Source organism: Paecilomyces variotii (genome assembly GCF_004022145.1).
Source record: "Paecilomyces variotii strain CBS 101075 chromosome Unknown C8Q69scaffold_6, whole genome shotgun sequence".
In the NCBI taxonomy this organism is placed as follows: Eukaryota; Fungi; Ascomycota; class Eurotiomycetes; order Eurotiales; family Thermoascaceae; genus Paecilomyces; species Paecilomyces variotii.
The window spans coordinates 814,511-834,696 of NW_021167145.1; the positions used below are offsets into that span (position 1 = coordinate 814,511).

At 49.9% G+C, this 20,186-nt stretch overlaps 7 protein-coding genes across 7 annotated transcripts; 4 read left to right on the forward strand and 3 right to left on the reverse strand.

The window, feature by feature from the left end:
• Positions 1-447: 447 nt before the first annotated feature.
• C8Q69DRAFT_433324 (hypothetical protein) lies at positions 448-2,103 on the forward strand (the record flags this gene model as incomplete). The annotated part of the gene is made up of 6 exons (XM_028628511.1): positions 448-539; positions 784-803; positions 867-901; positions 977-1,005; positions 1,070-1,390; positions 1,459-2,103. Coding segments are annotated over 6 exons (653 nt in total), but the record flags the coding sequence as incomplete, so codon positions are not given.
• Positions 2,104-4,747, reverse strand: C8Q69DRAFT_468838 (YdiU domain protein). Its single transcript, XM_028630720.1, has 6 exons — positions 4,178-4,747; positions 4,114-4,123; positions 4,031-4,061; positions 3,820-3,970; positions 2,679-3,772; positions 2,104-2,591 (listed from the first exon to the last, which is right to left on the reverse strand). Exons 1-6 carry the CDS (start codon positions 4,602-4,604, stop codon positions 2,391-2,393), a joined length of 1,914 nt encoding a protein of 637 aa, XP_028484734.1. The 5' UTR covers positions 4,605-4,747; the 3' UTR covers positions 2,104-2,390.
• Positions 4,748-5,691: 944 nt separating this feature from the next.
• C8Q69DRAFT_486926 (putative ketoreductase) lies at positions 5,692-6,696 on the forward strand (the record flags this gene model as incomplete). Its single annotated transcript, XM_028631942.1, has 3 exons — positions 5,692-5,754; positions 5,808-6,085; positions 6,150-6,696. The coding sequence occupies 3 exons, from the start codon at positions 5,692-5,694 to the stop codon at positions 6,694-6,696; spliced, it is 888 nt and encodes a 295-aa protein (XP_028484735.1).
• Positions 6,697-8,133: 1,437 nt separating this feature from the next.
• On the forward strand, positions 8,134-11,064 carry C8Q69DRAFT_281170 (hypothetical protein). Its single transcript, XM_028626914.1, has one exon. The coding sequence runs from the start codon at positions 8,495-8,497 to the stop codon at positions 10,883-10,885; it is 2,391 nt and encodes a 796-aa protein (XP_028484736.1). The 5' UTR covers positions 8,134-8,494; the 3' UTR covers positions 10,886-11,064.
• A 986-nt stretch (positions 11,065-12,050) lies between these two features.
• Positions 12,051-14,448, reverse strand: C8Q69DRAFT_486927 (hypothetical protein; the record flags this gene model as incomplete). The annotated part of the gene is made up of 2 exons (XM_028631943.1): positions 12,051-14,332; positions 14,436-14,448. 2 exons carry the CDS (start codon positions 14,446-14,448, stop codon positions 12,051-12,053), a joined length of 2,295 nt encoding a protein of 764 aa, XP_028484737.1.
• Positions 14,449-14,869: 421 nt separating this feature from the next.
• On the forward strand, positions 14,870-16,434 carry C8Q69DRAFT_281178 (secretion related GTPase SrgD). The gene is made up of 2 exons (XM_028626915.1): positions 14,870-15,321; positions 15,389-16,434. Exons 1-2 carry the CDS (start codon positions 15,253-15,255, stop codon positions 16,130-16,132), a joined length of 813 nt encoding a protein of 270 aa, XP_028484738.1. The 5' UTR covers positions 14,870-15,252; the 3' UTR covers positions 16,133-16,434.
• C8Q69DRAFT_281219 (Dolichyl-phosphate-mannose-protein mannosyltransferase-domain-containing protein) lies at positions 16,434-19,364 on the reverse strand. The gene is made up of 4 exons (XM_028626916.1): positions 19,102-19,364; positions 18,890-19,020; positions 17,448-18,820; positions 16,434-17,379 (listed from the first exon to the last, which is right to left on the reverse strand). The coding sequence occupies exons 1-4, from the start codon at positions 19,243-19,245 to the stop codon at positions 16,736-16,738; spliced, it is 2,292 nt and encodes a 763-aa protein (XP_028484739.1). The 5' UTR covers positions 19,246-19,364; the 3' UTR covers positions 16,434-16,735.
• Positions 19,365-20,186: the final 822 nt, after the last annotated feature.

The following is a 20,186-nucleotide window of genomic DNA, read 5'->3' on the forward strand; positions in this document are numbered from 1 at the left end:
AGTGCGACTGTCAACGGAGGGAACAGAATCCAGCTGCCAGCTGCTCCTGAGAGTCATGGAAGAAACCAGCAGACAGAGACACAGATGGTGGTGGTCTTTTCGACTTCACATCCAGCTCGCTGGAGACGAAGCAGGATTCAACCGTACTTGCTCTGCTGGCCAACGCCAACAACGCCAGAGGCGAGCGTAGACGAAGGCCTAGAGCGCACGCCGCCAGTGCTGACTCCCCACTATCAAGCACTACCGAATTCGACGTTGCCTTGAATTCTCTGATTCTTCCGGTCCTTTCCTGTTCTTCCTCATTTCTCACTTTTCTCTCGGATCAGATTGTCTGCTATTTTAGAGGCTAGCGACCAAACCACTCTCAGGTACCGCGGCAGACCTCACCCCGCACTATCTCTGCATTTTAATTTTTCTACCACAGATTTCTGACCTCTCTACAAGCAGTTTCTCAACCCACTTACATCAATCTCCAACGTTTTAATACCGCTCAATCAAAATGGATTACCAAGGTTCCAGCGGCCGTGGATGCTTCAACTGTGAGTTATGCATTAGCCGTGATATTTTGACGTCGCAACTTTTGCGATTGTCTCCTTGAATTCCCTGCGTTGCGCCAACTCAGAGCGCAAGAAAACTGATGTCTGATGGCCATTATCTTCCTACACGGTTGGTTTGAAACACCTTCATACCATCATTTCTAGCTTGCAATGTGCTCTGAGTTTGTTGTCGCATTGTACATGATTGTGAAGAATTTTGTTTCCGAGACTGACATTTTTTTCACAGGTGGCGACGCCGGACACCAGGTAATTTCCTTTCACTGAGTTCTGCTCTATGCAGACCTAATACTTACTCATCCTGTAATACAGGCGCGCGACTGCCCTAAGAGGGGTACTCCTACTTGGTATTTTCACCCGCGTTCTTTTTCTCCGGCGGTTTTTGTCACGGACAGATGCGCTAACTACTTAACTTTGTACAGCTACAACTGCGGAGGACAGGGACACGTTAGTAAGTCTACTTCCGATCTGTTCTCCGGTACTCCGAGTTGAAAGTACTGACCATATCTCTTCAGGCCGAGAGTGCACTGCACCCCCCAAGGAGAAGTCTTGCTACCGTTGCGGCCAGACCGGTCACCTCTCCCGCGAATGCCCTCAGTCCGGCTCCGGTGACAACTACAACGCTGGCGGTGCCGGTGGTTCTGGCGGTCAGGAATGCTACAAGTGCGGCCAGGTCGGACACATTGCTCGCAGCTGCCCCCAGAGCGGAGGTTACAACGGTGGCTACAGCGGTGGCTACGGAGGCGGTTACGGTGGACGCCAGCAGACCTGCTACTCTTGCGGTGGATACGGCCACATGGCTCGCGACTGCACCCAGGGCCAGAAGTGCTACAACTGTAAGTGCATAGCTTTTCGTATACAGTATATCTGACCCTTCAACGTTTGACCTCTAACTCTTTACCAGGCGGTGAAGTTGGCCACGTCTCGCGGGACTGCCCTACCGAGGCCAACGGCGAAAGAGTGTGCTACAAGTGCAAGCAGGCCGGCCACGTCCAGGCTGCCTGCCCTGCCTAAGCCAGTTCTATTTGATGGTTCTCCTAATTCCCTTTGGGTTTTGTGATGGTCGATGAAGGTCTAAAAAAGGGTGGCATAAAAGTCCACAATTTCATGATTAGGTTTTTCAAAATCAGGGCATGGTTTCTGCTTTTGTAACGAGATCACGGCTTAATTCGAGAATCTGGGCATTACGACGATTTCTTCTGTGGAGACTCTACATGATGAATCCTCATCGCGCCGTTTTTTCTTTATTTTTCTGCCGGTTTTTTCTTTTTCCTTTCACTTTGCTACAAAAGTTGACAGAACTTGCATGTGCCGGATAAAAAGAATATTAACGAATGAATCGCATCGGATGGCCTGTCTTATTTTTTTTCTGAAGACAGATAGCCATGGCCATCCTTCATCTCTATATCTCTTTATCTCCTCCCTTAATTCTTTCTTCTAGATCAGGCTTCGTTTCTTCCTCCGAGTATTTTTCTCTCTTCCGACGAGGGACGTTAAGGACGGACGTTCCTGATCTTGCGGACGCATAGCATTTAGATTTCCTATCGAATTGCGACGGAAGTAGTAAATATCATTTAGACTATAACGAGAGTATATCAAGTTGCAAAGGTATCAGTGCCTAAATATCTCAACCACCTTTTGTTTTCACCCTGGTTAGCTATTGATTTTGCCCAATCGTAATTACAATATATCTGCTATAAGATCCTTCCTTATGTCCACTGTTTCTGGACAACAAGCCATATATGTTCATATATATACCTTCCCAATGGCCAAAATCGCACAGGACATAATGCGCAACGGTGTATAGTTATGCGGTATCAGAATCTTTTCTTTATCTTAAGAGCTGCAGCTGCACATCATAGCTCTCTTGAAACGGGGAACGTCTCCAGTGAATCGCTCCTCTTCTTCGGGGTTCACACCCCATTTATCCTCGAATGGATTGAGAGCCATGTGCATAACGCGGTTGAGAATATCACGCTCGCCGCGGCGCTCAACGCGTTCGATGACTTCGTCGAGGATCCATCCTCGTGGTAGGAACTGCGGTTATGCGTCAGTATCTCTAGATACTATGAGGAGTTTATGTATGTATTTATGGGGAAGGGTAAGATTTCTAGGTAGACTTACGTTCGGGTTGATGGCTTTCATTTGCTTCTTTCTTTCCTCGTCCTCTTCGGGTTTCCAGTCTTCGAGGACTCGTTCTCTCCAGCTGGCGAGCCATTGTCCGACTCGTTCTTTAGCGGAGTCTTCGGTGTTGCCGACGCCTCCGACGCCTTCGTTGTGGAAGAAGACACGAGCGGCCTCTTTTCGCTGTTCTTCGGTCTCGAGGTCGGCTAAGGATAGCTCTGAGAGTCGTCTGAAGAAGTGGTTGAAATCAAGCTCTAATGCTTCTAGCGTATCGAGCAATTCGGAATTCAGCTCCTGGAAGTCAGATTCCTTGTGTGTCTTGAGACCGATCCGTTTGCCCATCAGTCGCTTGTACTCGTTCAGGAAGACAGTCCTGTACTCGTCGCCTGTCTTGCCGATGATGGTTTCAGCGCGCTTGATGAGGGTTGGGGCGAACTCTTCCGTTACGCCCTTGGTGACGAAGGTCTCTTCATCGACCTGGTCTCCAGCACCGATGAGCTCCCCGAGCGACTCCCCGAGTCTGACAAGGTTCCACCAAATAATGGTCGGCTGGTTCTTGTAACTGTACCTCAGCATATGATCATCGTGATTCGGTGTATAGCTAGAATCGAAATTGTCCATAAAGGCAAATGGGCCGTAGTCGAGAGATAGCCCGTAGATTGAGGTATTGTCAGTGTTCAACACGCCATTCATGAAGCCGTAAGCTTGCCAGGCTGCCACGGTCTTTGCGTTTCTCCTTGCAATTTCTCGGTAGAGTCTAGTGAAACGATTCTCTTCTGCACCCTCCGGTCCCTGGATCTCGTTCTCTGGAACATCCCTGGGGGGGTTATCCACCTCGGGGGAATCTGTAGATACGGCAGCAGGCAGAGACTTCCAGCCCTGGAAGACATCCTCGGCAATGAATGTCGCCAGTTTCCTAATCAGGTCTCGATCCCCGCGTGCACGGAGAATGTCGAAAGATCCGATCCTCAGCCAGGTCTCAGCGAAACGGGCCACGATCGCTCCGGGTTCGATGCGTTCCCTCAAGACCTTGGATTTCGGAAGGAGAGTGAGCGAGAGCGCTCTCGTGGTAGGCACGCCCAGTGCATTTAGAGCTAGTATATGCGTTAGCTGAAGAAATGGATTGTTTCGGCTGTATTACCTTCGGAGACAATATATTCACGAATGCTCGACCGAAGAACAGCTTTGCCATCGGCAAATCTCGAGTACGGTGTCTTTCCAGCACCCTTCAACTGTAGTTCGTATCTTTTTCCCGTGGAGGGATTGACGCTCTCAAACAAGCTGATAGCACGCTATCCACTGTTAGCTTGGAAATCCGGAAATATATCCGCTTATGTTCAAGGAATGCATACACCGTCTCCCAACTGACCAGCCCATGAACCACTGCGGCTAGGTCAACTTCATGAAATCTATTAATCGGGTACTGGCAGCATACAATTGCCAACCTTGCTTTGGTCAGTGACAGTTTTGTATTATTCATAAATTCAAGCAGAACTCACCTCCGTAGCATTGAGCCCAAGGGTAGATTCCACCATTTTCTTCATCCCAGAAGAATTTATTCCCGGCCACCAGGGCCTTGAAATCAGGGTTCTCTTCCTCTCCAGGCTTTAGACCAAGATCTTCCATTGCTTTTGCGCTGACCCCAAGGAGTTCTGGTTCCTCGGCTGTTTCCGGGCGGACAAATGTATACATCGCGCCCTTCACGAGTCGCGGACCTAGCGTCTCCCTGGGAGCCTTGTGCGAGTCCTGCGGAGTCGGGAATGCAGGATCTGGCGGAAGCTTCGTGGTGAAGACATTGGACTTGGGTAGCTCAGATAGAGAAACCCTAGCTGCCTTTCTGGCAGCCGACTGAGAAAGATGAGACGCCATCTGGCTGAGACGGGTCTGGGTACCTCGCGAACGGAATGGGTGTGAGCAGCGAAACATATGAGAACAACTGTAAGTAAGAGCCGACTAGAACATAAAATACCGCAGCGGATGAAATGGCATGAATTTAATAAAGAAAAAGAAGGATAAGACCCACGAGGGAGAAGGTTGTCTGAGAACTGTATAGTTCGCGGCGAATGTTGTTCATCCTCAGTTAGTTTACTTGGGAGTTTAATCGACAAGAGGCGGCGTGACATCATTTTGCCCCAGTAGCAATTGATCATTACCGTAATTACCGTAATTACCGATTCTCTACCTTATAAATAATATCAACTGGCCAACTAATTGCTACTACTTATTTATGACAGAGGACCTTGAAAGACGAGTTCTGACAATGGTGATTCTTCTCCAATTAATTGTGTCATAGTGATATGCTATTGCACCATATTCTCATCCTCTAGTGGCCATCATGAAAGCCATAACTGCGCGTATCATATGTTTTAGATGTCCCTATAGCCTCTATCGTCTCGTTCTCTCTAACTATTAGCCTTCCCTGAAAGCTCAACAATGTAATTATTAATATGTTTCAGCGGCTATAGCTGGATCTTCGAGAGACAGATGGTCCATTGCCAACCGTCCCTCACTGCAGCGTATGTCATGTTAGTTCCTTGGCTATATCATCTTTTCAATCACCCCCGATATGCAGTAGACTCCTGCCCTGTTCGGTTCACTGCATGGACCCGGTCTCTTCGGAAGGACATCCTTAATTGTCATAATTGTCTGCATTACTGATTCCCCCCCGACTCGCAACGTGCTAGTTAAGTTGCACAAAATCGAATGATTATTAATCCAAAGACTTGACCTTCCTAAAGTGGGGGGGAAATGAGTCCTATTACTGACAATCGAAGACGAGTACTTCTGGCTCTGCCCCGCATCGGCCCGCTGTATTTATCTCGGTCCTGGCCCGCGGTAGTTGTCTATCAATCAACTCCTACCATATCATATTCTAGATTCGAGCTTCTCTTGCGGAAACCGTATAACTAAGCTCGATTCCATTAGCAGATCAGTCTCTCTCTCTCCTTGACGTACCAGCTTCTGTTCTGTTCTGTTCTGTTCTGTTCTGTTCTGTTCACTTCACACGGGCAAAATGGCAAACGTTATCGACTCCATTCCAACCGTCAAGCTTAACGACGGTACTGAAATCCCTGCGGTAAGCTGGTTCCAGGCCGTCTTGGCAAGAATATGTTCCTGACCTAGAAGTAGATTGGGTATGGTACCGGCACAGCCTGGTACAAGCCGAACGGTGGTGCAATCAACCGTGATCTCGTCGACGCCATCAAGGGCGCAATCAAGCTGGGATACAACCACCTCGACGGAGCAGAAGTCTACGGCAATGAGGAAGAGCTGGGTCTGGCCATCAAGGAAAGCCAAGTGCCGCGCGAGAAGCTCTTCGTTACCACAAAGGTCATCACCAACATCGCAGACATCCCCAATGCGATTGACATCAGCTTGAAAAAGCTCCAGCTTGACTATGTCGACCTGTCAGTAGCTCTTGTCACTATCCGCAAAAAGTATTCATAGGAGCGCAAGCTGACCATCATTCAGATATCTGATCCATGCTCCCTTCTTCGCTAAGTCAGATGAAGATCTCCAGAAAGCCTGGGCTGAAATGGAAAAGGTGAAAGAATCCGGAAAGGCGAGGTCAATTGGTGTATCCAACTACCTGCAGAGCCATATCGAAGCCACTTTGAAGACGGCCAAGGTCCAACCTTCCATCAATCAGATCGAATTCCACCCATATCTACAACACGGAAACCTCGTTCCTTTCCACAAAGAAAATGGTATCGCAACAGCGAGCTATGGCCCCTTGACCCCGGTCACTCGGGCCAAGGGTGGTCCTCTGGACGGCCTGCTGTCATCGTTGGCCAAGAAATACGCAGTCAGTGAAGGAGATATCCTTCTGCGATGGTCCATCCAACGTGGTGACGTAGTCATCACGACGAGTGGCAAAGAATCCCGATTGAACGAGTACCTACGCGCGTTACTGTTCAAATTGACACCCAAAGAGGTGGACGAGATCTCAGAGCTCGGACAGCAGAAGCACTACAGAGCTTTCTGGCAAGACAAGTTCGCGGCTGACGACCGCTCGTAGAACGCGTGTCTGTTAGCATGATAGGACCTCAGGGGATGATTGTCCGAAATTTGCACTTCGCAGCACCACTGGGCTGGTGCCTTTATTTCTAGACATGGAATGTATGTATATTGTTCGAATTGACACATTTCATGTGCATGCCTTTCTTTAGCACCGAGAGGCCATGCTACATGCTCAATTCAACGATAGTGCTTCACCAGAATGGCCGTATCGGCGTCGCACTGAGTCGATATAATCGAGAGGCTAGATGTTCAATCGCGAATGTGACGACGTACTATTAGAGTGAGGCTAAGCCACCACGCACGGTTTGCGAGGAGGCGGGGTGGTTATGGGGTGGCTTCGCCCCCAAAAACAGCCCCAATGATCAGCTTCCAGGGTCCTCCGATGTTTCAATGGATAACTTGTACATGGGTATCAAGTATTGGTGATATGACTGAGGTCTATTAAACCATGTAATACTGGAGAGTAGGTACCTCCATGTAGTAAACACAAGGAACAATCTACTTCCTTTCTTGGAATATTGATTGTAAACAAGCGCCTTGTGGATATGGACGTACATACATTATCCGGTGCATAAAATTGTGAGCAGTCATGGTCAAGCCGGGCGAATTAGGCCAATCTCTGCAGGGTTTCGGTAGCAGACAGGGAGCGTTCCTGCAAGGGTTGATTGACTGAGGCATGGATATCTTATCGCAGAATACTATCTATCCTCGTCCGTGATGCCACCAACGCGATCAAAGGGGACGCTGGATTGAAGATGTGGATTCTACCGTAAAGAAGAAAAAGAAGAGAGAAGTTCAGTTGATCAGATGGTGTGGAAGGGAGTTTATTTACTGCTCTTCAGAGGCCTCGCATGCACAAGTTGCGTTGCACAAATAATAAATAAATAAATAATGGTCCAGTCCAGCGCAGGCGTAGACTAAAGTAATGCCGTGACAGCGTGATCAGCGCCCCATCTCGGCACTGCCCGCCCTCCAGCATCGACCGCCTGTTCACGCAGTCGGGGCCATTATCGATCTCCCATCTGGCAAGCTACGTGGGTTGATACTGCTGTGGTAGCTAGTTGTGCTATCTAACGCGACCCATGCTGCAATAATCGCTCCTCTTCCGCTCGTCCTTCCCACGCCTCCTCCGATAACGCACCGACCGCAATTATCCCCGTACCACCTGTCTGCCGCGTCCCAGCTCCGAAAGAACTATTCCATGGCATCTAGTCCCAACGCCTGCTGTGCAATTCTCCGATAGATCTGGGTGGCTATTGGCTTGTCAGCAGCTTGGCCTCGAAATTGATGGACCGTCGGATGTGATATCGCTCTCCTCGAAGAACAGAAGCCTTGTCGGGGGAGGGGGAGCCTACTGTTGATCATATCTTCGCGACGACTTGGACAGTACTCGAGTACCGATGTATCTGATCGAGCCCTCTCTCAGTGCAGCTTGATCGCCTTCACTGTGCCAGGGTCTCCCTCAGATTACCGCGGGTACTTTCCGCCGTGAATGGATCTCGCCGCGCCCATTCACTGCGACTGCGACAATAACCGTTCCTACTGATCTATTGACCTACGAATACCCTGCCATGATCCTTGAGACCTATTGAGCCTGCATATAGCGACCTGGTCGATTCACCCTTGTGCGCCACTTTATGGAATCTCTGGATGTCTGACTTTAACGACTGCATCTATCATCTGCCACGTCAAGGAAACAAATGATCTCGCGAAAATAGGGTATATTCTTGTTGCATCTTACGTCCTGAACTTCGATTGGCATTTTCCTATAGTCTCCAGGTCCTAGTTGGATTGCAATGTCGGCTCAAACAACGACTTATTCCCACGAAAAGAACGAAGACATCCCCCGATTTACTACGAAGGGACCCCACAACACTGAGCCAGATTCGGTCGACAAGCGGCTAAAGGACCTGAGGGACAAAGTCTTGCCTGTTTATCCTTTCCTCCTAACCGTCCCATCGGACGTGCCGTTTCGCCTTGGAGATCGATACGTCAATAATTGGGCGGTGGGAACGGACGGTCCATTCAAACCGGAAGAACAGCAACTACAGTACATGACATTTTTGACCCATTCGGAAGGCGATTCTTTACTGGTTGCTGTTGGCGATTGGTCAGATGACAGTGGGAATATCATGGCTGAAGACGATTCCAAACCTACAAGTGTGACCAGTGCTGCCAGTACCCCCCTCACTGGCGCGACCAAGAAAAAGATCAGTCTAAGTGACTACAAAAGCAAAAAGATAACCAGTGGTCAAACTACCTCTGGAAATCAGGGTGCTATTGACGGTGCTGCACCGGCGCCTGACACTCCAAAAAACCATGCGCGTATTTCCAAGCAAGCTACAAATGACAGTTCTGTCCCGCAAACAGACAGCCCCAAGCGGTCGAAGCCGCATATTCATACTGAAGATGGCGCTCCACGCCGTAAACGGTCCGTGGAGCCTGAATCGAAGCCTTCGAAGGAAGAGGATCGGAGGCACGGTGGACGATCTCCTAAGAAACCGCGATTGTCTCCCCTGAAAACTGAGTCTGGTGATGGTTCCCAGACTAATGGCGCAACCCATGCCCTTCCAGCTCTTCTCTCACCGACCCTCCCACCAGTTCCTGTCAGTCCGAAACTTCCACAATTGCTCTCGCCTACACTTCCGCCAGATATCGAAGAGGAGCTCTCAAAACTACGAGACGAGTCTCCCATTACGAATATTCATGCCAAAGACAGATCACCAATTCCACCTCGAACATCCAAACACGATCCAGATGGAAGGCGTCCGCATTCCGGATCGCTTGCAAGCTCAAAGAACCCTAATATCAATAATAAAGCAGTGCACACACATAATCGATCAACATCCGGTTCGAAAACAGTGGCCCATGATCCTCGAGAATCCTCGGGCAGTACGGGTAGGAAAATGCCTAGCAGCACACATGGAACCGACAGCCCAAGCTCTAAAACTCGCCTTATTGTCAAACTGAAGTACGGCCGATCGAATAGGAAACGGGTTGAGGCTCTTCTCAAATTTTCAGGGAAGAGGAAGGCGGCCGGCGACAGTGCACGCTCGAATCTGGCGGAAGATCACGATTCTAGGGATAACAGAACCAAGAAAGATCTGTCTTTATCAAAGCTTCAAGGCGACAGACGGCAAAGGCTTGTTGAGAGTGATGATTATCAAGACATGCCTAGGAAACGTCCAAAAACGGTAGCGCCAGGATCTGCTTCTCCGAGTTCACCAGTTCCTGCCTCTGATGCTACCGGACATCACTCGCGTTCCTTCAAGTCAGTAACTTCTGCACCGAAAAGAGACGCCAGGGGGGGCTCCTCACGACATCCTGATCCAGAAGACACTGAAGCCAGGTCGCAATTGGCCGGCAAGACCACTCCTCTACACCCAGAGAGAAGCACACGGGCGTCCCCTCCGCTGTCGAGAGAAAGCAAGCCCACGCATAGTCGGGATCGCGAACGGCGAGCATGGCGAGACGAGTACCAGAAATATGCTGGTCTGGGAAGGGAGCTGAAACACGCTGCCAGTCGACAGACAACAGACGCAAAACTCGCTGCGGCTACTGCTGTGGAAGCGATTCTTTGCTTCATCCTCGCGTTCATTGCGGACGACAGATGCAAGACAATCACTCGTCAGGTCCCAGATTCGACCAATTGGCGATCCATTCTAGCATACTGGCGTGTAGTCACCAAAAACAGCGTCGCATATCCCCATCTTCATAGTCTCTGTCTTCTTCTGGGTGCCATCTCCCACGATACCATTCATGCCCTTGATCTCGAGCGTCTCGCAGTCAGCCCACTTCCTGGAGAACACAGTCCAGTGCCCACTCCAGGGAGTGACGGGCATACTGTCACAGCGGACGAGAGCAAGAAATACAAGTCAGAATTCCTCGAGCTGAAAGCCCGCCTTCCGGAATACTATAAGGAAGCTCTACGGCTCTGGCTAGAGGGAGCTCGTAAGCTTTCAGACGAGACACTGAAGCACGAGTTTCCCAGTACATGGTCCAAACGCTCTGGAGACTATCTCGATCGGGGCAAAGAGCCATTAAAACTGGGGTCATACTCTGGTCGATTCTTTCTACCACTAGGAAGGACGACCACGCCGTTAGAAGCGGTTCGATTCGGTTTTGCAGTTCTCAGCGAGTGGTGCCAAAAGGAAGGTGTGGATTGGCACGGTCGGCTGCAATTATGATTCCATTGTTGTTTTCCCTTTTCCCTTTCTTTTTTCACTCTATTCCAGTTATTTATCCCTGGAGATCCGGCGTCTAGTTTTTTGTTTTTTTGGCGGGCAAAGCCTCCTCTTACTTAAACTTAAGCATGTGTTATTGTTGTTCTTTTTTTCCCTTGTTATCTGTTATTTTTTTTTTTTTTGCCTTCTGCTTCGTTTCGTTCTATTGTGTAAATGATACCACTGTTTATTTTCTTTTCTTTTCTTTTTCTTTTCTCTTTACCTTTTTGTGCTTACTTACTTACAACAATTATCTTTGAACCGGCTCAGAAAGGGCAGCTAGTTAGTTAGGTATTATATTAGTTTTCTTATGGTATAGTACCTAATGAAATGGAAGTGATATATATATACACACATGTATCTTCGGTGTTAGCTTCATGTTTAATTGTATTGATTTGGAGCGTGTTGTATAAATCACGAGGAAAGGAATATATTTATAGTTATATGATCTAAGTATTTGGCAGTGTTCTATCGAATCGTATCCTTATCTAGAGAATGTATAGAATGTATAGAGAGAGAGAGAGAGGGTGATATCCACATAATATATGATAAAGAACAGAGGATAATAAAGTAAACCCTTGATAGTTAGTATCAGTTTTTTAATTTAATTTGATTCTCTCTTTAATTCTCTAAGTGTGTTGAATTCGATAGTCTCCTAGTTAATAACCATCATGACATGATAATGATCATTCTCCAAAAAGAAATCAAAAACGCCCTAACTAATCTACCCGAAAAGTGAGAAAGAAGTATTTTGAAAGTCCTTCGAGGATAAGGAAAGGAAACGGAAGGAAAGAAAATGAATAGGGCAGAGCAAACACATGAATCGTTTCATTTCAAAAAACGTGGAGAGGCTAAGATCGTTCGTTTAACATCACAGAATAATGAAGAGACAGCGAACGCCTGGGACCGGACCGAACCGAACTGAATCGAGCCGCAATGGAATGAGTTTGGGTACTCTCTAACCAGAGGGATAGGTAGATAGATAGAGAGAGGAACGGGAATGGAGATAGGAGATGGATGCATGAATACATGAATGCATCCTAGCTACGCATCCGTACATTCCTTGAGGCGCCATGACACCGTGGATATTGACAATGACATGACAAGCTACCTAGGTGATAATGTAATATCAGACGCGGTTCCATTGTGCATGATCCCGAGTTTCTGCGCGCCAGTCGTCTCCAAACAGCCATCCGGCTTCACGGCAATACCGGGCCTCGCGGCTCGAGGCCCCGACTTCAATGCCCCAGCAGACAACGGCGGCATCGACAATGTCTGCAATAACTCCCTCCATCGCACCGAGGACGCCCCACCCGATGGCGCCGGCAATCAGTCCCACAATATAGGCGTAGAGACTTCCGCGGATTGTGCCGCTAGTCTCAGCAACCCGAAGAGTCCGAGCGGTCGTGACCCATCCGCCAAAACCAAGAGCAAGTGACATCATGAAACGAGTGGCATGCAGGACGAGTTTGGAGAGTCTGTAGGGCAGAAGAGGGACGTGCTCGCTTCTTTGTCTTGAAAAGGAACGAGGTTGTAGTGTAGTACCGGGTGTTGCGGGAGCAAGGAAGGTCATTTGAGATAGACCGTGAGCAGAGATAGCAAGCGGTCGAGAGTGGATGGCAGCATATGTCAGTGCTAAGGGGTTGGTAAGAGCGCTTATCGGAGTGGGAATAATGGAATAGGCAACTAGTGTGATTATGGATGATATACGTCGAGGGAATATAACCAGCGGCAGCCGGACTAGCAACCGGAGCAAGCTCGACAAGCAGACAGTGCCAAAGAGCGTCGTAGCAGAGTGTACAAATGCTGCGTGCACAATCTGCCGCGAGGTGGGTGCAGGAACTGCGAGACGGTGGAAATACCACTGGCTGACTGTTGCGGCGGTGACAGAACGCTGCAACCCAGCAATGGCACCAAGAGACCAGAGGTAGACGAAGATGAAATAGACCGCTAACCACCAGGTAGTCAGGTCTATGACAAAGTTCTTCGGCCCCAGAAAGTGACCGCCCAGGAATACCCGAGTAAACATGAGCATCCATATCCAGGTCCAGGTGACAACGGTGAGGAGAACAGCGAAGCCCAGAGCAAGCAGTGCAGGGTTCGCAACAAGGATCCGACAGGCAAACTCCAAGATATTAATCGCCTTTCCAGTGGCGTGGCGGCCTTTGATCACAGTGTAAACCCAGGCGCTGGCCAAGAGGAACGGAACCAGAGAACCGAACCGCATCACCTTGTCCTGCACACTTGTCCCATGCCACGAGCCCTTGAAGCTGGAGATGAACGGGTATAACGAGAACGAGAACAGAATCACCGGTACAGCTACGATCATCGCATACACCAAGTGGCGCACATAGTACCGCAGTAATGCAAGCCATAACAAGGACACAAAGATCGAGACAAATGTATAGATGGTCAACAGAAAAAGAGATCCATGAATTGCTGTATAAACGGTATCACCCCATTTGCTCGGGTCTTCAGACGGAGCAGAAGTATGCAGATATACCAGGAACGCCGTGGCAAAGAGACCAGCCAGGCAAAGCAAGAAGAGGTGGCCCCAGAAGGCGTCATGGGACGGCGGTTCCGACTCCGGCTGTGCCATGGAGGGAGGCAGAGACGCCGTAGGACTGGACGGCCTCGCATGATCTAGCAATGTTTGCTTATCCGGATCCTCATGAACAGGAAAAGGACTGGTCTGAAAGTTGTCTCCAGAGTCCCGAGGCTGTTTGCGAAACTGCTGGATCACCGGCGGCTCTTCCTCCGTGAAATCGGGGATCCCGCCAGGCTCGATCTCTTGCAGATCACTCCTCAGAGTATCCTCCAGGCCTACATCGACCATTTTCCCTTTCCCAGTGGCACCGCTGCTCCGACTCACCGTGTCGGCAGGCTCATTTTCGTCTTCTTCCGGAAGCAGATCGATCTGCACATTCCGGCGGGTCGTAGCCCTCCCAGCACGCCAGGAACTCCGTATCCCACCTGGTCGGTCAAATGCATGTCCATGACCGGAATGGTCTTCGCCCGAAGCCTCTGAGCTTCCTCCATCATCCTCCAGCTCAGATGACTGCTCTAACTGGCTGGAACCAAAGTGACGGCGCGACCTCTGCAATGCGTATAGATCCGCAATCTCGCGCTCATGTTCCAGCTCATCGTCCTCTTCCCGAAATTCGTCCGTAGCACTGTAGAAGAGAGGGGCCGGTTGCGCTGACATCCGCGAAGCAAAAGGGAAGTGTGACGTCTGGGAGGAAGCCGGCTGATACGGGTTGCCCATGGCTCGTTGTAGATAAGACCGGGAGGCGGGGAAGCGCGAGCTGCCCTGATATTGTCGTCTCTGGCGATCAGATCCATTATTTCGACCTGTGTCTTCTGGTACATGCGCTATACGAGACTGGGACTGAGCGAGGAAACGAGACGCATCTAAAAAAAACGTGTGAGCAATCGCCAGCAGCAAACGGGCCAGGCAGTGTCTCGTGTGAGAAATTAGGCAGAGGCCGGAAGTGTCTGGGATATTTCTACATACATTCTGAGAACATGATGTTCTCGAAGCACCGGTCAGTGGAGCGAGACTTTCCGATATCTCTCTTCCCCAAGGTGCCTGGGCGAGGCTTCTGGAAATGGTCATACAAAAAGAAGGCAAGGCAACCTCAGGAAGAAGTCCGGGGTTCTCTTGCGGTGAGCAGCGACCGCCGAGAGCTGTTACAAGCTACCCGGAATACAGTAAGGGGGAACAGGGCCAGCATGAAATAGGGCGACCAGCGTCAGGAGCTAGGACCAGGTGCCACGGGGGAAGAACGAAATAGATCAAATAATATCAGGACCGCGAGGCTTGTGTCGAGTGAGAATCATTACAGAAGTGCACGAGATCGAGTGGGACGAAGACGAAGACGAAGACGGAAGTATGAGCGTCAGGCGAGAGAGCATCGATGACTCAGCACGTCAGTAGCTTCACGCGCGCCACGACAAACGAACAACCAGCTGGTCCGGTTGAGAGCCAAATTGTCCACCGTTGTGATCAATAATAAGAAGAAGAAGTTCAACTGTCTCTTGCACATCACTTATGTCGGTGGCATCTGTCACTCAGCCGCTGTGCAACTCCCCATCACATCACACTGTCTGCCATCACAAGGCCAGAGCATGAGGCTAGACGGCTCCTTATCACCTTCCTCCCGCCGATAAGTTAGCAGCAGCTAATTCAATACTTACTTACTACTACTAGTTGATCATCCTTACAGAGGGCTAGGCTGCAATCAAGCTTTCTCACAGGCACCAGTTCGTGGAATTCATACATATATCACCCAATCTAGCCCCCCCCAAAGCCCCAGAGAGACAGGATCTCTATGTCGCAGCCATGGGATTATATCGCAAAGCTTGTTTGCATTGGTGATTCCGGCACCGGCAAGTCCAGTGTGAGTATCAGTCATCTGAGAGTCCTCACCCAGGAACTAACTAACTAACTGCCCTACCACTCTATAGCTTACAATTCGACTCTGCGAGGGCCGTTTCTCCGCAACCCATGATGTGACTATCGGCGTGGAGTTCGGATCTCGTATCGTCCCAGTGGGACCTCCGGCGTCCTATAAGTTCGACAACGATCTCGGCGATCAGAAGCAAGGTCCATCTGGCCCCTCGTCCACCAGCTCCCAAAAAGGCCACAACAATGGATCTAGCGAGGCTCCGCAACAGAAGCGCATGAAGCTGTCTCTCTGGGATACCGCAGGCCAGGAGACATACAAATCCATCACCCGTTCCTATTTCCGGGGCGCTTCCGGAGCCCTCCTAGTATTCGACATTACTCGTCCATCCACCTTTGCCTCCGTCACCCAGTGGCTGCACGATCTCCGGCAGATCGCGGAAGATGGCATTGTGGTCGTCTTGGTCGGTAATAAATTGGATCTCGCCACTGAGAATGGCGACCCCAATCAGCCGCGAGTGACGCGTGAAGAGGCCGAGGAATGGTGTCGGCAGAATAATGTAGTGCGCTACGTCGAGACGAGCGCCAAGTCCGGCGAAGGGGTCGAACAGGCATTTCTGGAGGTAGCAGAGAGGATATATCGAAATATAGAGGCCGGACGGTATGACCTCAACGACCGCCGAAGCGGCGTCAAGGGGTTCGGAGCCACAGGCGGTGCCAATGCAGGGATGCCCAAGACGATCGCGTTGGGAGTTAACGATGCTATGGCAAGAGGCAGACGAGGCTGGACCGGCGGCTGCTGTTAGAACGAAGCGGGCTATCCCCATGACGAGACTTTACGCATTGTTCCTTACTGGGACCCAGGCATGGCTCGATTGTACATATCTATAAGGTATCCCATCTCATGAGTGAGTAGGTTGTCACCTGTTTCGATAATGAGACTTGCACGTTGGCTGCTTTGCAATAATATGCTCCCAGTTGGCCTGGGCACTGTTTGGACGGATTGCTAGTAAGCAATTCGTCAGGTTATATGAAACCGAAACAGAAGAACAGAACTTGTGTTACTCTTACAAATACAATTTTTCGCTCGAATTAGCATTAAACCGCGCATAAGACCTTTTGGTACAACCGGTCGAATAACGAGCATGGGATCACACTTTCAATCAACTCTTTTTGTCCCAGGTGATAAGCATTGCTTGGTTGCTAATAATCATACATCGTTCCTTAGTCCCGTGTGGATAAATCGGAAGCCGTCCCTCTAATCACCGAAATTGAGGCCAGAAAAAAATAAAAAAAGAAAGGGTTGGAACAAAAGCGGATATTGGAGAAAACAGAAACCGCATAGTAGCGGAGTCATCATGGAACAGTGACACTTTCCTACTGCGCTACCATGACCTCGCAAGGGCAAACTAGTCCGCTATTCTCCAGCCCTTGAACCATTTCAGGTGAGCCCATTGCTGATTTGAACCTTCCATACCAAACACAATGTCACGGAAGACAATGAACAAGCCAATCGTGATCCCATAAAGAACGGTGTACAGTGCCCATTGAAGTGGCCGGGTCAATTTCTGCGTCATCCAGTCCACGCAGAAGCCAGCCGTGAGAATGGCGAAGTAAAGGGCAGGGTAGTAATGGTGAACATATGTCACACGAGCCATGACTATAAACGGAATGTAATGCAGGACCCAGCCGAGGAAAGGATACACACCCGAGTAGTGGATGTGGTCAATATCCGCCTGGCTCAGTTCACGATAGCCACGCTGCCAGCGAATGAGATACCAAAGTACTAGGAGCCCGAAAATGCCCAAGCTCGCTGTGCTGCTCCAGTAGACGAAAGGATTTCCCAGAAGGAAGTACTTCACCACACTGTCATCCCAGGAGCACATACGGAGACCAACATTCAAGATGGGCCATTGCCAGAACTTCGAGGCGAGGTCGTCCTGCTTGTCAGGGTCTGGAACCAGGGCATTGTTAGAGGTCATCATTGCAACATTGAGATGGATAAAGTCTCTCAGGAATGGCGACTTGTACGAGCCAGGATCACCAGGTGGAACTAGGGAAGATAGTTGTATGTCAGCAGCAGTCTTACTTAAGGTTTCTATCAATAATGGCTCAACTCACGTCGGTCGTTCCAGTGGGATTCTACGTTCCAGTGGGTGTAGGTATCTCTGGGATTGTTGCTCTTGACACATGTGGTCTCGATCTGTTTGAAACCCCACTGTGGCAGGTTAACGTTGCCTGCCCGTAGATAGCAACCGAGAACCGGGTGGCGTAGTCGGAAGGCAGTCGTAAGAGTTCTAATCTTCGAACGGTCTCTCGATGCAGCATCGCTGACCACTTCAACAACCCAATGATCCTTTTCATCGCCAATAGTAATGTTTCCGTAGCAAGAAACCTCGTAATCAGCCTTCGTGACGGGGGCCGCGATGGCGTGAGAGTGAAGGTTGCGGCCCGTCTGGGCGTGAATTAGGCGAATAGTGTCACCGTCTCCAACGAACTTCAATGGTCCTTCGGGGTCATATTCGGGTTCGTGGCGGTTGGGGTAGAAGAACCAATCGTTGTTCGCATCCTTGTGATGATAACATGTCACTTGCTGCTGGCCCGAGCCCTCAGGGTACGTTTGAACATGAGAGTGAAGAAGACCGCCTCCGTAACCCATGTTTTTGATAGTGGCTCTCGATCCAATGGCAATCTCGAGAGGACTGTCCTTGCCGACTTCCGTGCCCTTCAGGTTGGCTTGGAACAGAGAGCTCATCTGCGCATCTCCAGGGCCGCTGTTTTCAAGAATCAAGAAGTGGAGGTAGAAAGAAAACATGTAGACGAGAATCGGGATGACGATCAGACCAACGACGCGAGCTACTAGATGTTGTGCAAGCACCACCTGCCGGTTCGTCAGAACTTGATAGGCCAGATTACTATCCGAATCCGATTCTGTACTAACCTTGGGCATTTTGAGGTCTCCAAACTTGTTCCACAGGTCCTCAATAGTGTAGATGCCAACCAAGGCGGTACAGAACAAGCCGACCATCTTGACACTGCAGACACAGCCAATGCTCAAGCCGGTCAGGAAAAGCCACGTGAACCACTCCAATGAGAAGCTCTTGTGCTGCAGCCGGTGGAATCTCGCCCAGCAAAGAATGGTGGTGAACGTAAAGCAGAGGAGCATAGAGTCGAGTAGGATAAACCTCGAGATGGTCGCGTACGAGTTCTCAAAGAGCACCATCAGGGTAATCAGCCAGACCGTGACTCGTCGGAACCGGAGTTCGCGTGCAGTGTAGTACGCCAGCGGCACGCAGACAGCACCGAAGAAGGCGTTGAAGACACGCATAAACATGTAGTTGACATCCTCCGGGTATTTCTCTCCAGATTTGAACTCGAAGGATCCATTGTAACCCGCGAGGTAGCCAGACAGGCCAACCAGTATCTTTCCCAGTGGCGGGTGGACATCGAAATAGAACTCGCGCTTCAGATAGTGGGAACCGAATTTGCCAAAACTGCGCGTGAGCAGGACGGTCAGCAATGGAACGGAGACTGAGGAGGTCAGTGAGCGGGGGCCATCTTACTGAGCTTCGTCCCACGTCACGATGTTCGAGCGGCCAATCCGCCACATTCGCGTGAAAAACGAGAGGGCTGTAAAGATCAAAGGTGCCAGTATGAACTCCCACTCATCCAAGACGGCCCCAAGGGACTTTTGCTACGATTCAGGACAGTTGTCAGCAACTCCGTGTAAAGAGCGCGGTGCCGCGGGAAATGGGGCAGTTGTGCTCGACGATACCTTTCTGTGCACCTTGACATCCTGTTCGTCTCGCACCACAGCTGGAACATTCCCACGGCTATCTTCCGTTCCTGGAACGTTTCTGCGTCGCACCCCGGCGTTCTGGTCAGCGCCGGTGGTCAATGCAGCATCGGTTGACGCCATTGTGAAATGCGGAATCTAGAGCTTGAATGCGAAGACACAGAACAGCGGTATCGGGAGCGTCAAGCCGGACGCGATCCTGGCGGGAGTCGTCCAGTGACTCAATGGAAGTCAATTGCAGCTATGGGAGACTTCAAGCCCGCAGGGAACGCAGCATCTCCGACGATGGGCGTGGAAAGGACTAAGTCGGATTTAGCTGTGCTCAGACGAGGAGGGGGGTTTATTGCCAGTTCAGGACACGAGCGACCAAAACAAGGGTGGTCGAGAACAAGGGAGGCAGAGAAGGAGAGTCAGACTCACGGGAGATTATTTTATTTATTTATTTTAGATATTATTCCGGCTGGTGGAAACGAAGGATGGACAGCTCCAGCGAGGGGAGACGCGAGAAGAAGGAGCTGGCCAGAAAGTTCAAGGACACGCAGCATTCTACAAACGGGAATGGCCGAGTGGAACCTTTCAGCAGTCCACGAGGACCGCGCCCGACGTCCGGACGGCCAGGGTTATTATTAGGTCTTTTATTGTTGTGGCTGACGGCGCACACTCCTTTTTTGGTGTATGTTTTATGTTTTTGGACACAATTGTATCTGTGCTCGTTTGATTATTATTATTGTGGTTATTATTGTGGTCATGGATGTATTTTGGTTTTGTTCTGCCGCTGTCTTAACAGTAGATAGACCCTGCACCCGAGAGTACCATGTTTCGATCTTAACACTAGACTTGGTTATCTATCAGATCAGAGGACCCGCTACCTCCGTCACCACGTAAGGGGAATAATCCCATCCAAGAAAGGGGTCGTTTGTGTATATATAGGTGTATATTATCTATACGGTATATCATCAATACCATACATATTGTTTCGTCTGCTACCAGAGCTATCTACAGATAGATGGATAGAATACAATTATAACAATAAAAATAAAGTAAGCAAAAATACGCCCGGACAA

Coding starts and splice junctions, on each gene's coding strand:
- C8Q69DRAFT_468838 (XM_028630720.1), bottom strand. CDS start 4,604: ATGTTTCGCTGCTCACACCCATTCCGTTCGCGAGGTACCCAGACCCGT. Junction 3,971..4,030: donor CTGGTCAGTTGGGAGACGGT/GTATGCATTCCT, acceptor AACAGTGGATAG/CGTGCTATCAGCTTGTTTGA. Junction 3,773..3,819: donor TGAATATATTGTCTCCGAAG/GTAATACAGCCG, acceptor CGCATATACTAG/CTCTAAATGCACTGGGCGTG.
- C8Q69DRAFT_281170 (XM_028626914.1), top strand. CDS start 8,495: ATGTCGGCTCAAACAACGACTTATTCCCACGAAAAGAACGAAGACATC.
- C8Q69DRAFT_281178 (XM_028626915.1), top strand. CDS start 15,253: ATGTCGCAGCCATGGGATTATATCGCAAAGCTTGTTTGCATTGGTGAT. Junction 15,322..15,388: donor CCGGCACCGGCAAGTCCAGT/GTGAGTATCAGT, acceptor ACCACTCTATAG/CTTACAATTCGACTCTGCGA.
- C8Q69DRAFT_281219 (XM_028626916.1), bottom strand. CDS start 19,245: ATGGCGTCAACCGATGCTGCATTGACCACCGGCGCTGACCAGAACGCC. Junction 19,021..19,101: donor ATGTCAAGGTGCACAGAAAG/GTATCGTCGAGC, acceptor CCTGAATCGTAG/CAAAAGTCCCTTGGGGCCGT. Junction 17,380..17,447: donor ATCCCACTGGAACGACCGAC/GTGAGTTGAGCC, acceptor TATCTTCCCTAG/TTCCACCTGGTGATCCTGGC.